The following is a 17,672-nucleotide window of genomic DNA, read 5'->3' as shown; positions in this document are numbered from 1 at the left end:
CCATCCCAAACATTCTTAAATAATTATGAAATGAATTTCCTAAACCTGCTACAAGAGACAAAATCCAACTTTGATTACTAGAACTTTGTGCCTTTTTCATTCCCCCCCCCCCCCCCCCCCCCCACCTAATATGATTATGTGGAGAAGTTGTGTGTCTACATGCATGTTTGTGTTTCTTGAAAACAATTCTACATGGCAGGAAGCGCGCGGCAGCCTGCAGCTCCAAGAGAAAAAGCCACGCACTGGACTTGAGTCCACCGGACCTGTGGATACACCATGAGCGTTTGGAGATGAGAACTCTGGTGAAGTCCGCTTCAGGCGCCGAGTCTGGAGTCACAGAAACTCCTGTGTCACGCCACTCACAGGAAATACACACCATCGAGCCCTGTACCATTGACAGCCTTACAAGACGCAACTCTTACATTGGTGAGAAAAGTACTTGCACCCAGAAATGACTTTGGTTACATTTTTGGTGAATATGCTACAAGAGTTGGAAGTGCATTTGGAAGTGTATGACATGATGTCTAGTAGAGATACACTGATTATCCACTTTGAGTCTGGGCAGTCTGGTTTATGGTGGTGTTTTCACTATTCAAGTCTAGCCAGGTAGAAATCTTTAAAAAATTTAAAGCTGGATAATACTGTTTTTAATTCACAGCACTGATCGCCACGGTAGTTTCATTACCTTGTGGCACCCAGAGTGGGGAGGGGGAGGGGAGGGATGGAGGTGAAGGAGAGTCCTGTCGGGGGAGCAGCATCAATGGTTGAAGGAGGGGGTCCAAACCATTCCAACACCCATGAGCACATGCCATCACATACGCAGACAGAAATAGAGACATTGGTATGGCTGATGTAGATGCAAAGCAACAACGACAATTTCACATTGAGGTGGTAAGCCGGACAACTGCGTCAGGAGCAGCAGTGTGTGCCGCTGTGATGGCTCCTTCATATTTGTGGATCGGGAATTGCATCGTTATGTTGTATGGTCTGTTCTGGATGACCACAGTCGCACACTGGAGAGATTTCAATATTCCATTTGTGCATCAGGTATCCGCATCTGCCATGGTTTGAGTAGATGCGGTTTAGGGTGGACCATGAGCTTTGTGGAAGATCAAAACCAGGGATCTTTGACATTGGGCCTTTCACAAGGTGTATGCGAGTTCTTTTGAGCTCCAATCAGCTCTCCAAGCCTCATTGGGGTTGAACTCACATTGTTGAAGGTTCAGTGCATGGGTCCAAAAGGGCTTGCTTAACTTCAAGCAATGACGAGGGATGTTATTGAGGTTCTGATGAATGGGAAAGCGACTGTTTTCCTCAATCCGCAGGACTTCTCGGAGGGTTGCAGTGTTGCGGCGGATGGATGGGGGAGAGATGTGTGACAGCATGGGCATTCAGGTTATTGGATATCAATACGTTGAGTGTGACTACTTCTGGTCCATACTGGTGCACAGTACTCGGCTCCAGAGTAGACACGAGCCATCATTGATGTCCGTAGCACTAGTGCTGATGCTCCCCAGCTTGTGCTTGCCAGTTTGTGGACCAGGTTGACCCTTGTTTTGGTCTTGTCGGCTACCTTCTTCAGGTGGTTGTGGAAGGTTAACATACGGTCCAGCTTCACTCCGAAATAGGTTGGAGCAGAGTCGTGTTGCACAACGTTGCCACACAAGGTGACTTTCAGATAAAATGCGATGATTGTTGCTTTCTGGGTATTTGGCTTCAGCCTCCATATTCTTAGGTTTTTTAGGTAAAGTCACGTAGGTAAAACATTAAATTAATAAAAGTAAAATAAAATAAAAATCACGACGTTTCGGAGGCAACACAAGCTTCCGTCTTCAGGTGGAATCGTCACAGCCACGACAGCTGTATCAAGTAAATGAGAGATTACAAGAGCTACCACTCCGTATAGATAATGGTTGGAGAGGGGGGAAGGGCCAAGTACGGCACACTTTTTATTAATATGGTAAGGTGAGGCTTAAGAGGCTGAGCCTTTGTTATGGAGAGATACGGTTTGTGACTGAGCCTGGCCTACATAACAATAGTGTGAAAAAAGAAACAACTAAACATGGTAAAACAAGCATGGCTGTCTATCAATAACCTGTTGTCTGTCAAATAAGACTTTACCGAAAAAACCTAAGAATGTTCAGCCTCCATTTCTAGAAATCTTCCCCCATAGTGTTTAGGTTTTTGTTTGGAGTAGATCCGATGTTGTTGAAAGTGGATGCTTGCATTACCAGGCCAAGGTCATCCGCATATTCAAGTTGGGGTGACCCAGTTGGCGGCATGTCGTTCATGTAGATATTGAAGAGCATTGGCGTGAGTACTAAACATTGTGGCAATCCATTGTTGAGGCACCGGGGTGAGCTGGCTTTATCACCAATATACACAGTTGTCTATTGCTCTGCATCGTACGTATCAGGTGTATTGTTTTGAGGCAACGAATAGTCCTTGCGAGCTTCACCATCACGCCCTTGATTTAGACTATGTCATAGGCTGATGACAAGACCACCCGGTCTTGGATTCTTTTGGAATCTGGTCTCGATGTGCATCGTAAGGACCAAAACCTGGTTACAGCAGCTGCATAGAGGCTGGGATCCTGCTTGTTATTTAGTGTTCACTGACTTGACGAGGGGGCTGACTCTCTGGAGGATGATGGATACCACGAGTTTATCGGATGTGCACAGCAGTGATAATGACCTATCGCTTCCCGGGTTGTAGTTGGCTTGTTCAGTTTGGGTATTGCAATGAATATTGCCTCCCACCATTATTTTGGGATGCATATGGTGTCGAGGTTTGCCAACCATTGGAGTCCCCTAGGGCCTAAGTGATGGGGGAATTCTCGAGGGATGCCATATCTTCCAGCAGCCTTGCCTTTCTTCAAGTAGCGCGAGACCTTCCCTCCCTTCCTCTGTGCTGATGGTGATGGGGTCTTGTGAAGAAATTCAGGCCAATGTCTGGTGTAATTGGCGATGGATCACTCACTTGATCTTCTTGGTTCTTTCGGTAAAGTCACGTAGAAGGGAAGTAATAAAATAATAAAAATAAAACATAATAAAATAATTCTCACGTCACCTCGACAGACCTGGTTTTCACCTGAGGACGGCTGCTTGCGTTGTGGTCGAAACGTCGTGAGAATTATTTTATTATGTTTTATTTTTATTATTTTATTACTTCCCTTCTACGTGACTTTACTGAAAGAACCAAGAAGATGAATCCCTGCAGTCACGAAAGCTTTAAATCGAAATTCACTCACTTGATGTTTTTGTTGAGCCGTTCTTTTGTGTTCTCCACTAGTTTGAAGGCTATAGAGTTAGGCAGGACTCTTGCAGTCTGGTATTCTGTTGGGTTAGCAGCATTCCGATGTTGTAGTAGGGCCCAGGCACCAAGTCCAGGCCTTGAACACACTCATCCACCTCTAACGTCTGGCTGATTCTAAAGACTAGCAGGGCCTTTCCAACCTATGGGCTTCCCAACTGGTTCTACTGTTGGAGAAGGTCCTGGGTCTCTTTTGTCCAGCAGGGAGTGTATTCTTTCCGGAAGCCTCAGGGAATGCTCTTCTTGGCAGCTGCTGTGAGGACGCCAACAAAAAGGTGATAACATTCCGCCGTCATGGGAATTTGACTCGCCACTCTTTCTACAACCTCCTTATAGTGGTCCTGGTTAGCTTTGGCCAGGTTGCACCTTAGTAATCGTTTTGACAGAATCACAGGGATTTAAATGGCATGTGGGTGTTGACGGGCCTATGTTGACTTTTGGGGAAGTTTGGGAGTATTTTGAGGGATGCGTGAAGTGTGCTTCCATTTCGATCTTTGGAAACGATGGTGAGATCGAGGTTGGAGTCGCTTTGTCAGCGAGCAGAGTGGAAAGTTGCTTGCTGGTTAGGATCGAAAGGAAGGTGCATATCTCTGGTGAACATCCAGTCAGTGAGGCCTTTGCCATCGACCTGATCTACTGCATAGCTCCACACAGTATGGTGGCTTTTAAAGACACCATTGTATAGGGCTGGGATTGATGCACTTGGGAGTGCTGGTTTTGGCCATTTTTAATTAGGGGCTTTAAACACGTTGGTGATGTTAAGTTCCCCTATCTTGATGCTGGTAGCTTTTTAAGTTGGTGGGAAGGCGTGATAGTGTTCTTGATGTATATGGCCAAGCGATATTTCGGGTGGTAATGGCTCGTCGTGAGGTATCCATGGATGTGGTACAGTACTGGCATGTAGGACATCCAAGACGTGGGTTTCTTGGAGCCACAGTACATCAAAGTTATCTGGCATGTTGTTTGGCCCTGAAGAAGGCCATTGGCATGGCTTGTGCTGTTGCTCTGGAGACTGGGAAATGGACGATCGATGTTCGGTCGCCGCATTCATCGCATCCGTCGTGATTTCTCACTTAACAGAGTGGATCGCGTGAAGGCTGCCATCATCCATTCCACATAGGTCGTGAAAAACACAAACACAGACACATTTCGGGAGAAAAGCAGTGATAGAGAAACACAGAGAGAGATAATTGGACAAATAGACAGAGGGTCTGTATCTGTGTGTATGTGTATATGATGTGTATAGCGGTGGTGCTGTGATAGCAACACCAGTGACTATTATCTGAACTTGTCCTGGGCCTCACATAGCCTCAAATGAGTACCTGCGGTGATATGATAACATCACCACTAGGGAGATAATGGTGGGAAATGACTGATGCAGATTCTGCAGGATATAGGTGAAATGTCAAAGTCAAAAATCAAGCTTGGGCAGGAAATAGGAGAATGGTTCGCATCAACAAACGGTACGAGACTGAGATCCACTTTCACCAACCAACTTCGTCACATACTTGCAAAGAGTAATTGATGCCATTCAGGACAAAGGCACAGGGATATCTGTGCAAGGAGAACGAATAAATAACCTGACGTTTGCAGACGACGTAAATCTGATGGAAGAAAGCTGCGTAGTACTGCAGGAAAGTCTGCGTACGCTGAGTAAGGCAGGAAAATACGCAGGACTGAGGATTAACTTGGAAAATACAAAGACGGTGTTTGGAAGGGAGGATGTTGAGAAAGGAGGAGTCGTAGAAATCAGCAAAATTGTGAATGTGAAGAAATGTTATATCTTGGGAAGTCTCCTGACATGGGACGACTGCACGAAAGGGATAAGAGCGAGGATTCGCAAAGACAAAAGGAGTAATGGCAGGATTCAACAACATCTGGAATAGCAAACAAATCAGCTATAAGGCCAGACTGAACATCTTCATAACATGCGTGTTCAGTACAGCTGTGTATGCCTGCGAGACTTGGACATAAAAAATTAACCCGTAAAAACAAAGTTTTTCACTCTAAATCCTTAATATGCGTGGCGGCTAGAGTCCTCTCGTCCTCTGGCTTGAGATGGCTGCCACCTATGGGTCAGATGATTGTCTGCCAGCATTAAGCAATTGGTAATTAAATATTTAAATTTTCCCTAAACAGTGTAAAATTTTGGAATTTTTTTTTCACGAAAATTAATTGTCACGCACAACGAGTCTGTGTGGAAAATGTCAGCTCGATTGGATCACGGGAAGTGTGTTAAAAAACGAACGAAAAATTTGCACGGTCGTAAGCAAGCAAGCAAGCACGCAAGCAAGCAAGCGAACTTAATATAAAGGATTTTAAAAAAGACTGACAGAGATAAGATATTGGCATTCGAAATGTATTGCTACAGGATGCTGTATCCAAACTGGACCCAAAAGAGTGACCAACGTAGAAGTAAGAACAACGTTTGCACATAGAAGACCTGATGCAGGCAGTGATGAGAAGGAAACTGCAACTACAGTATTTGGACACACATGTAGGATGGACAACGACATGGCAATTAAAAGTGTGTGGTTTAGAAAAATGGAAGGAACAGGAAAGAGAGGAAGCCTAACAGAGAATGTCTTGAGGACACAAGGTACCAAAGCGATGTGGCACTACTTGAGCATGTTGGCACAAGCCCCGGAGGAAAGTGGAAAGAAATAACAAAATGTTCCGTGGACACCTCGGGGGCTATCTGCCCATGGATTGTGATGATGATGATGAGAATACAGTAAAAGCTTAGATTGCGAGTAACTTGGTCTGCGAGTGTTTTTCAAGACGAGCAAAATGTTTTAATAATATTAATTTGATAAACGAGCGAGGTCTTGCAATACGAGCAGCACGTGTATACGCTTTGTCTGCCGAGCGTCACGTGATCACAACTGATATACGAGTGCTTTGATATACGAGTGCTTTGGATTACAAACACGTTTCCGGAACGAATGTTTTACTGTACACATATCCTTCCATGTATATAAAATTAAACATGTGTATAATGTGAATTTTCACTGACCTGCACACATTAACTTGGATGGCTGAATGCTGGTTAACCTCGAGTGGCATGTTTGTGTACTGCAGTGCACGAGGGAGAAGACTGTGCCACACTGTCGTCCCGCCGGTCTATGAGGTCCAACGTCATGATTCCACTTGACAGCCAACAGTCCGTGCAATGTGAGTTCTCCTCGACTGCCATTCTACCACCTCTTATTCATACTGCCATGCTCCAATAGCAGGGTCATGATCACAGCCTCTTTCAAAAAGTATTCGGTAGTCAATGTGGGGCTATTTAATGGCTTGAATTCTGGTGCAATATTTTGTGATATACTAAAAGATTTATTATAAAATGAACACTAAATCAAAGTGATCGTTAAATGATAACGTCAAAGTTAGTCTTTATAGTGGACAATAGACTTTTTGTTTCATGACCATAAAGGTTTACATGTATAATTCTGTATGAATGGGTGTTATTTTGTATGTCACACCATGGGTCTCATGCCATTTAGCGCAAAAATAAGGTAAAAAAAAACTCTTTGCTTGATTGAAGGGGGTTTTTGTCCACCATTTACTTGCTCAATGACAGGTTTATTGCGCTTACAAGACAACTTGTTATCATAGAGTGGTCCTTGCCTGCATCTTGCTTCCGTGCGTGTTGTGCGAATATTTTATTTCGTGTCAGACATAAAACAACCTCAATGTTGGCTTAAAATGCACAAAAATAAAGTCATGCACATTTGATACAAAACATTATATACAATAATTATTAGAGGGTTTAAAACTCCAGAATGCAGCAGTAGACTACGAGGGTTGGCATTGGCTATCAGAGTAGCTAAAATAAAACACTCAAATGCCTCGACCGCAATACGTCTGAGCACGAACTAAAACAAAGTCAGTCGCAGTCATGTTGCTGACAGAGGCCTGTCAAGAAATTTGCCAGAAACTCTTAACATTTATTCAAATATTAGTCCCTTCCAATTAAATTGAACTTCATAAATAAATGTGTTTGTGAATATGAATGCTTACTTTGGCTAAATACTTCACTCATAGTCATCTGAAAACACAGTTCAGAGAGAAATGAAAGAAAGCAATGGTGAATATGCAGATTCGATTCATACACAGTAATCGCAGCACAATAACCAAGAATCAGGATATTACGAGTCACAGAAAACGCTGTTCAGAGCGCAAGGCAATAAATTTCATTCTTTATATGGTAATTATTTAAATTATGTTGGATAAAATAGTTGCAAAACCATAACCGAGGATCACCACGTATTATATGTTGGCCACAATCCTGCTTAACGACTCCTGTCCCAGTAAATCTTGGACCAGGGTTTACCACCTCGGGTTGCCAAATGAAACGAAGTAAATGAAGGTATGAGGACATCAAGTTCACCGACAAACGCCATTAGAGTTAAGCGTACTCGTTCAAATAATAATTATATTTCATACAGTGTCGTTCATGCGAAACTACATCTCACAATGCTGTACAAGAGAATGGCAAATACATTTCTATATTTCTGTTCGCAAAAGAATTGCACACCCAAACCAAGATTAACTCAACTCAATTAAAGGCCACAGTCATTCAAAAGGGTTTTTTAAAGGGACTTAAATAGTGGAAAGGACTTTAAAGTTGACAAGTGGAGCGGGAGTGCATTTCACACCATGGGAGCTGCAGATGCGAATGCACGCCCACCCACTGTCTTGCATTTAATTTTAGGCTGAATGAGCAGCTCCATACAGGAACATCGGAGGTGTTGCTGTTTGGCACTCGATCTGGCAATGAAGGGATATATATATAGGCCAGGGCAAGTCCATTCAAAATGTTGTACACCATCAGTGCAATGAAGGGAATATAATGGGGGTGAAATGTTCTCATTTCCGAGTGCGAGTTAGCACCCTTGCAGCAGCATTGTGGACCTGCTGAATCTGTTGAATATGAGAATTTGGAAGACTATATAAAATATAATTGCACTAATCCAGCCTGGAGGTTATGAAGGCATGAATTAGTGTTTCAGAAACAGCTTGAGTGAATTAGCTATGAACCCGGGATATCCTATGGAGTATGAAAGAATGTAGTTTTACATAGAATAGAGACATTCTTGGTTCTTTCGATAAAGTCACGTAGAAGGGAAATAATAAAATAATACTAAAAATATATGTAAACAAAAAAATTTCACGACGTTTCCACTGCAACACAAGCAATCATCATGTGTTTGCTTGTGTTGCAGTCGAAACGTCGTGAGAATTTTATTGTTTTATATTTTCATTATTTTATTATTTCACTTCTACGTGACTTTACCGAAAGAACCAAGAATATGAATCCCTGCAGTCACGAAAGCTTTAAATTAGAAGAAAGATGTGAAGAGAAAATGACAGATCTGAATCCAAAATGACACCAAGACCGCATACTTCCTTGACAATAATCAATTCAGAGTTAAATAAATTACTCGTTTGTCGTACCAATTTTAATTGATCGATTTTCTTGATATTAATCAGGAGAAAATTAGATGCGAGCCAATCGGATATCGCAGTGAGAAGGTATGTAAGGAGCAGTAGAGGACCACGAATAGAGCCTTGGGAACTCCATAGAAAGAAAGAAATGCCGATCGGAAAGATAAGAAAGAGACCCAAGCAAGAAGAGCATCAGAGACACCCACATGGCTGTGTAGGCGCTCGAATATAGTGATCACATGTGGCAGAAAGAAGATCATTCAGAACTCATAAAAGAGGAGTTTCAGTTGAATGATGTGCCCAAAAACCAGATGCAGTGGATCATAAAAATTATGTTTTAAAAGAAGGTTAGTTAAATGGTTGACCATGATAAGTTCAGGAATCTTAGAAATCAACGGTAGATTATAAATAGGACGAAGATTTGTTAGATTATTCAAATCAAGTGAGGTTTTTCTTTCAGAATCAGGGTATCTGTAACCATATTCAGTTCAATTGGGACAACTTTAGATACAAATTATTGATTTTATAATTTGGGTTATGTGTGGAACAAGTGTAGTTGTACAAGCCACAAATGAGGATGGTAAAGGATTTATTTGGAAGTTTTTTTTTCAGGTCATAAATGATCAAAGTTGTTGCCCTTTAATTAACTAGTGAAGGGAGATCCAAGACCTAAACACCATGGGGGAATATTTCTAGAAATTCCCACAAAACAACAGTCACTGCATTTCGTCTTGATAATAGGCGATGCAAGCACACTCTGAAAGTGACCTCCTGCAGCAACACTGTGCAACACGACCCCATTCCAACCTATCTGGGAGTGAAGTTGGATTGTACGCTAACCTTCTATGACCACTTGAACAAGGTAGCTGCCAAGACCAAAACAAGGATCAACTTTATGGGAACCTCATTTGCCAGTAAAAATATGATAATTGTTTTTTTTACCCTTCTATCTGGCAGATAGAAGGATAAATAAGTATAACCCGTAAAAACAAAGTTTTTCACTATAAATCATTTATATGCGTGGCGGCTAGAGTCCTCTCGTCCTCTGGCTTGAGATGGCTGCCACCTATGGGTCAGATGATTGCATTGCACCATTAAGCAATTGGTAATTAAGTATATTATTTTTGTCCTAAAAAGTGTACAATTTTGGGAAAAAATTTCCACGAACATTAATTGTCACGCACAACGAGTCTGTGTGCAAAATGTCAGCTCGATTGGATCACGGGAAGTGGGTTAAAAAACGACCGAAAGATTTGCACGGTCCTAAGCAAGCAAGCGAACTTAATATAAAGGATTTAAAAAAACAATTATCAAGGATCAACTTGGTCCAGAAACTGGCAAGCACAAGCTGGAGAGCATCAGCACCAGTGCTACGGACATCAACGATTGCTTGTGTGTACTCTGGAGCCGAGTCCTGTCCACCAGCATGGACCAGAAGAAGTCACACTCATCTTATTGATGTCCAACTGAGCGCTGCAATGCGGTGTATCACTGGAACCCTCGAGTCGACCCCAACAACCTGGTTGCCCGTGGTGTCACACACCGGTCCCCCACCCATCCGCTGCAATGCTGCAACCCTCTAGAAAGTTCTGCGAAAATAGGAAACAGTTGCCTTCCAATTCATCAGGACCAATGGGCTACACCTTAAACAATGTGAGTTCAACCCCAGTGAAGCTTGGAGAGCTGAATGGAGTTCAAAATAATTAATAAACAAACACCTTGTGGTCTACCCTAAACTGCATCTGCACAAGCCATGGCAGATCCGGATACCTGATGCAGAGGACATGCTAATATGTGACACTAAGTCTGAAAAATCTGATAGAAATTTGGAAATTGACTTAGGAGGATGATAAACCACAGACAATTTTAGCTCTATTGAAAGTAGTTCAAGTTCAATGTATTCAAATGAGGAATAAAATGGTTTATGTTGGTAAAATAGAGATGTCATCCTTGTTACAAAAAACTTTACTTGGCAATAACCGCAACACCGCCTCCTCGACCCACAGAATGAGCGCATTCCATAAAATGATAACATGGAGGAATTGAAGCGTATATAACGAGTGATATCTAATGAGGACTGCCAAATTTGTTTTTCAAGGACCTGTTATTCTAGGGGGCTAGTTTAATGGAGGTGGATACTGGTTGAGATCATATAGGTGTGACAGGAATTTGATTTTTAGATGACAAGCACCTTCTGCGAGGTGGTAGATGGGGGTGGGTATCAGAATCCAGGGGTATGTGAAGGACTATGCTCTTTGCCGGTCAAGCCTTCGATTAGCACGGTTGGCTACATACGGTGTGAAAGAAGTTCAACATGCATACAAGCCAATAGAGCAGAAGGATGTATATGGATTGCTGGTGATTGAGAGATACCTCAGTGTCTACTGGACCTCCACGTTGACAACTAGAAATCAGGAGCTTCGTGGGCAAAGAAGGCAGACAGCATTGACATCGCGGGATCTGATTTTGCTGCACCGACGACGGGACCAATCGGTACTAAGAGCCCCAACTGTTCTGGAATTACAGACCACACCATGGCCAGAACCACGGTGTAAGTAATGTGGTTTTGGAGAATCCCATTAGCATTGTAGATACGGTGTAGCTATGAACATTGTGAAACAAAAATCCAAAGGTCGTAAGTTCCGCAGGGCAGAGGCTGAGTACATAAACATGATCTATTATTTTTCTACCTACGTGACTTTACCGAAAGAACCAAAGAGTATAAGAAACCAATCAATGCAAAGATAACAATCCTCAACAGCGATTAACAATGTCAATGACAAGTGCAAGATATCGAAGTAATGGTAGCTATAGTAATAGTTTTTGTTGTTGAAGTTCTCTTCACTGTAGTAGTTGTAAACATATTCTTTGGGTCTTTCAGTAAAGTCACGTAGATAGGTTCAAAGAAGTTGTAAACAGGTGTAAATGTGGTAGTTGTTGTAATTGTTGAAGTAATCATCAAATATGGAGACGAGTAACATAGTTTGTTTTTGGAGATGATGTAGAATTTATAGAAATATAAAAATTAAAGAATATAGCTGCAGCTGCTGTTATAGTTATTGGAATTGTTGTGGTAGATATGAGATAGTTGTCCTGAGATAACCCCCATCTCTGTCCGTTCCTCACACACCATTGTCGCTAGTCCACTGAGGACGCGTAATACGTCTTTCTGCCCAGCCGATAGGCCTGGCCACTGACTTGACGGGGCTGCCCTCGGCATGCCTCAAACTCATCTGTATCTCTATCCCATATGTTGCGGAATACCCCTTTCCACTAGCCATGTGGTCAGGGGGCGATGGGCGATGGCTGCCCCCAAACACGAGCGGGAGCCCCCCCCCCCCCCCCAGCTCAGGCCACACCCGAGGGTTCGGCCGACTCCCCATCTGGCCCTGCAGTGAGGCATGCTGGGTAGCTGGGGGTAGAGAAGTGGCTTCGAGCCGTGCTCGCCCCCAGAGTAGCACCACTTGGGGGTGCCCTTCTTTCCCCCCCAAGTGCTGTGGCATACCACATTGGCTCATGGTTGCATGCACGGGAAACATTTTGCACCTCAACACATCACACAGGGGTTTTCTTCCCCATCTGCCTCATACAGTTCACCCTCTCCCCTGATTGCCAACACTCCCTGTCAGGTGCTGTGTGTGCCTCTATGTATACGATCTACCTGTGCATTTAAATATGTATATATCCTTATGTTTCTAGATCTACTATGAGGTGGGGCCTTACCATCAACCTCCCAAAACTAAGCACCTGCCTGGGTATTTTGTATAATAAAATACTCCACCCCCTCAACTCCCTATTGGCAGGGCAGTTGTGGAGAGAGTGGAGAAGTTTCTAGACCTGGGCAGTGTGCTTATGACCAGCTCCGGTTTGACAGCAGATGTCTCACTCTGAATCGGTCGAGCGGCATTGTCTTTTCATCCGCTGTGTAACGCTGTATGGAAGCTATCTGGTCCCTCACTCCACATGAAGCTTTGGGTCTTTTCAGCCACGGTCATGCACTCTCTTTTTGATGCTTGCGAAACGTGGACCCCCCTAATGAACATCTACCCCGGTTATAAACATTCAGGCTGGCCTGCCTGCAATAAATCCTGGGTTTAACCAGACTGGATTGTGTGAGGAGCTCACAAATCTTTGAAAGATCTGGACACAGTCCCATTGGTTAGCCCCTCCAGGGGGAAAGTCTGCATTGTTTTGGTCATGTAGCCTGCATGCCCAGCCACTGCATGCCCAAACAACTTTTGTTCGGCTGGATAGAGGGGGCTAAACGGGCATGGTACGGGCTAGAGAAGGGTTTGAATAATGTGGCACGAGAGGATGTGGAGCTGAGTGGACCTGCCAATGACTGGTACCAGCGGTGTCAATATTGGCCTCTATGGAGGAGGCTAGTGAAGGATGCTAATGGGCAGTTGGAGGCAGTCGCCCTCCAGCAACAACAAAGGACAGAGGAGCGACGCTCACAACATCAAGCGGAGCGCCGGGTGGCTAAAACACAACAATTTTGCACAGTAGGCGCCACAGGTGGTGCACCCATGACACCTGGGTCTGTCCCGTGACCTCTTGCCAACGGACGTTCAACACTTCTCATGGCCTTAAAGTGCATATAGCCTGGCATAAGCGCCGTGGTGACGTCAACGCCACTTGGTGACAGATGGCGGTTGTATCGATCTATGTGGGTGGGTTATTCCAGGGTGCTCTTCCCTCACCCCGACTCTGCCTACCCAGGATTAATTACTGAGTGCGTGTGGGGCAATGGTTCGCACACTGTGAGGAGTTCACTGTTCGTTGAGGTTATTTCGAGTAATATCTTCTCTGGCAACCTTCTCCCAGCTGCTGTTTAACGAGATGTACCCTGCTATGGCCGCCACTCAGGCTATTCGTAGGTAACAAAGAAAATTGTCTTCATTCCCACTCTTCTTCCCCTGTTCAAGCACCGAGTGTAGTGAGTGCTGCTATCGAGATGTATTGTGTTTAGTCTTATCTGAGAGAGGGAACTACCCTACTCGTGGAACATATTACTTGGTATTGCCAACCCCGACGGTAGCCCTATCGTAGTCTAAAATTGGACGTTGACATCAATCGCACTCTACGATAACTCCAGAGTGGACAGCCTTGTGTACGCCGTGCAGGCAACAGGGAGGGTTTTTTTTAAACTTTGGGCTTCTCGTTCCAGCCAAGGCCACTCATAGAATGACTTACCTATCACCACTACTCAATCGTACACACACAGCATACAACTACCATTCACAACCACCACTACACGGCAGCCGTATTCACACAGCACACAAACCATGATAAAGAGACAAAGATGATGCAGAATGTTTAACCTTTAATCGCTCACTTCGGGCTTGACTTGTGAGCTCACCATCGCAACACTGGAACTCAAACGGTGTATGTTTTCATGGAACACAGCGTGTTCCTGATCGCCACACACGTGGTCTCGCCAGAACCATGTTTTCCAGACTGCCCCGCGGTCCACCATGCCTTAACCTTCCTGGGTTCTGCCGACTGAGCCCTAACTTTCTGAATTCCACGGAGCAGGAGGCACCTTCTGGAATTGGCCAGTTCCAATGACATCACTTGTCCCCCATTACCCCATCCACCCTATGGTGACAGCCCACTACTTTATGAAGGAGGCTGACCCATTCTCCCAGCGGGGGTGGTTGTGTCCAGAATCTGAACTCAGCCATCTTTTCCCTTCTGCTGGGGTCGCCATTGTTTGATCCACTTTGGGCTTCGCTTGTCAGGGAAAACGAATAATCAGGCCTCCACCGCGGAGTGACTGTGTTGACAAACCTCTGTGTAACCTTGGCAAAATGACGGCTCAAACAGCAACTGATATATAGATGCAGAGAGACATAGATAGACAATGGCACACAGCAGCATAAAGGTCATAATTACCAAGTGAATGTTAGGTGTGGCCCATAACTGCCAGAATTAGCATATCAATGCGCAGTATTGAGGAGAGGGGAGCTTTGATATCTGCGGCTCCACACATCTAAAAGGCTGGGAATTGTTTATGAATTAAGTTCTACAAGTCTTCTGTCCATGGAAGGTTTTTTTTCTCAGAAGAACAACACCTTGGCTTATGGCAGGTAGGTTACTACAAGTACATATACCTAGGCCACTTGTTGTAGACAATTATGGAACTATAGGAACTCATGAAATATAAAGTGAACAAGAGCACGTTGGTGCAACGCATTTATCTCATGTGCAGTAAGATGGATTGTATCATCAAGTAACTACCAGAGATGGTGTAGTTGTGGGGAGACATTCACCTAGAAATGAATAGAAGATGGCTAATGGTGACTTGCCACTTTAAGGTAAACCAAGCTGTGTTGTTTAAGTTACTTCAAAATAATAACTCTTTACATTGTTAACGTACGCAAACAATTATTTTGCTCCTGAAAATTTGCAACAAAATTATGATACCCCTTAAAGTTAAAAGTGATAATACTGATCTTTTTAAAGTTAATTCTAGATTTGAAGTTTTCGTGACTCCAATGATCCATACTCTTTCTTTCGGTAAAGTAAAAAGTTACTTTTGTAAAGATCAACACAAATGACTATGACTTGAACATTGCGCTTCATGTTAAGGTAATAGTTATCAATGATACAACGAGTATTACATATTTATAAGTTATGACCATTTATAAATGATTATATTCTGTTTAAAACTTAATTATACATGAACACTTATGGTCATTATATAACACATAATGCAACGACTTTGTTAATTAAACACAAATAAACGTAAACAAAAATCATAATTTCACACTTGTTTGAATATCAAGTTCCTTTGAATATCCCAGGCCGTTCATATCAGTGAAGTGTAAAACTTAAAATATCGTTCATAAATTCACATTTACACTGTAAATGTGTATTTGTGATTTTTTTTAAACGCAAGCTTTTATTAAAAAATGACAATGGCACATTGCTAACTTCTATTTATTCTCATTTAACTTTGGTTTTCTGTTGCTTTGTTTTAATATCATTTGAATTTGACACAATTTTTACAGCTGCCCCTTGCCATCACACCATGGATCACACTCATCACCTCTCAAACTGCATTCTGCCCTCCCCTGGGAGTCCCCAAGTGCTTGGACATCTCGACCTGACCTATACTGGCCAGCGGGGCATCGGCACCATTACTGCTGCCGGTGGGTATTGCCTTTCAATGGCTCGAATACCCCCAGCAAGATTGAGCAGAGTTTAATTTTAAAATGTTTTAATGTCAGTGTCACTGCAGTCCAGACTGTACTTTTGCTAATATTTAACAAAGTGAGGGTCTTCAGTTTTTTTATATACGAATCAGTGTGTTCATTTTCCTTGTTAAGTCCGATATTAGTTCAATTTAATATCTTTTAAGGTTGGTTCATGTTTACAAATGGGATTGGACAACTGAAAATTAGTCAGACAAATTGCAAAATAGGTACATTGTTCCAAATGTTGGCATGTGGATACCTTGCTCATTACTGTGGCAATGTGGTGTGATCCTGACCTTATCCAGCAATATTATTCATGCACAACTTTTACCGCTGACCATAAACATTTTGTAGAGGCCCACACATGCTTTACCTATAATTAACTTCTCGATTATTCATGAACTGCAGTTTCAGAAGTATATGCCCAACATTCATCAGTGTTTCAAATTGTCTCTGGTTTTTAAACAGTTTGTCTACAAAAAATTACTTTGGTTACCAATTGCTAAATATACGATACACCCTTAATATTCGCAAGGATATGAGCCTTGAGAATGGCATGAAAATGTAATTCACGAATATTAATACTTAAAGCTTTAGGAAAATATAGTTAGGGGCATTAATGTGTATACACAGAACTGTATGTATATATGAATGAATACATATATTGTATAGTATTATCGTGTTATTTAACTTACCTTTAATGATGAACGTAAACATTTAAAATTTCAAATAAATCAATGGCAATTACGGAGTGAGTAATTTTTCAAAAAATGTAATTGCGCTCACATGTAAACTGTGTGGCAGACAAAGGCAGACTGAGAGGGAAAGCGTCGAGTGGGCAACTTTCACAATCTATGCCTCTTTTAGCTTGCTATGGTTGAGGATATTTAATATACAACCCCGCAAATTTCAGATAGCACTACCGTGAATGTGTTTTGAATACACAAAATCTGTATTATAAAACCTGCGAATATTCAGGTGTACAGCAAAGTTTTCACTCCATTACTTACTCTCTCATGCATACTGTAAAACATAGTAACATAAATTATTTTGAGCCAATTGCACATAAATAAATAGTTTTATTATTCTTCTTTGGTTCTTTCGGTAAAGTCACGTAGGTGAAAAAAAAAATCACGACGTTTTGATTGCAAAACAAGCAATCATCATCAGGTGTGACAACCACAGCAAGGACATTTTTTACTGAAGTGCTGTGGTTGTTAAACCTGATGATGATTGCTTGTGTTGCAATCGAAACGTCGTGATTTATTTATTTTTTCACTTACGTGACTTTACCGAAAGAACCAACGAGTATGGATCCTTGCAGTCACGAAAACGTCAAATCTAGTTTTATTATTAAACAAGAGGCCAATACCGAGTACAGACGATGGGGAGGCCGAGTACAGACAGCTCGCGAGCGACAAACTCGAGGCCAGGTGCCCTCGGGGTAGGGACTGGGAAAGGTGGCTGGGCTCTCACTGCCCAACTCGCGTAGGTGCAACGATTCGGGAAAATTATATTTTTAGAGAAGATGAGAGAGGGGCGGGGGGGGGGGGGTTGGAATGTACCCAAATAGAACCTAAAAATAAAATAACCTTCACGTGCCAAGTGAGTTTGTCATTATAGTAAATCCCCTGGAGGAGTGATATGTCAGGAGTCCATCCCTTTCACATGGCCTCTGACGGCATGCATACTCACGCAGGGTTTAGC

The 17,672-nt window shown here is 42.8% G+C and overlaps 1 protein-coding gene across 1 annotated transcript in view; it reads left to right on the top strand.

Annotated features, from left to right (window-relative positions):
* Positions 1–17,672, top strand: part of LOC133358962 (neogenin-like) — a 244,621-nt gene that overhangs the window by 212,675 nt on the left and 14,274 nt on the right. The window contains 3 exon segments of the mRNA XM_061577335.1: positions 200–426; positions 6,394–6,486; positions 15,780–15,920. Coding sequence (XP_061433319.1) covers positions 200–426; positions 6,394–6,486; positions 15,780–15,920 — 461 coding nt within the window.

The sequence above is a fragment of the Lethenteron reissneri genome, chromosome 64, assembly GCF_015708825.2.
Source record: "Lethenteron reissneri isolate LAM-NWPU_2019-01 chromosome 64, ASM1570882v1, whole genome shotgun sequence".
Taxonomy (NCBI): Eukaryota; Metazoa; Chordata; class Hyperoartia; order Petromyzontiformes; family Petromyzontidae; genus Lethenteron; species Lethenteron reissneri.
The sequence above is the reverse complement of the archived record's forward strand: the minus strand, read 5'-3'. Positions and strand labels throughout refer to the sequence as shown.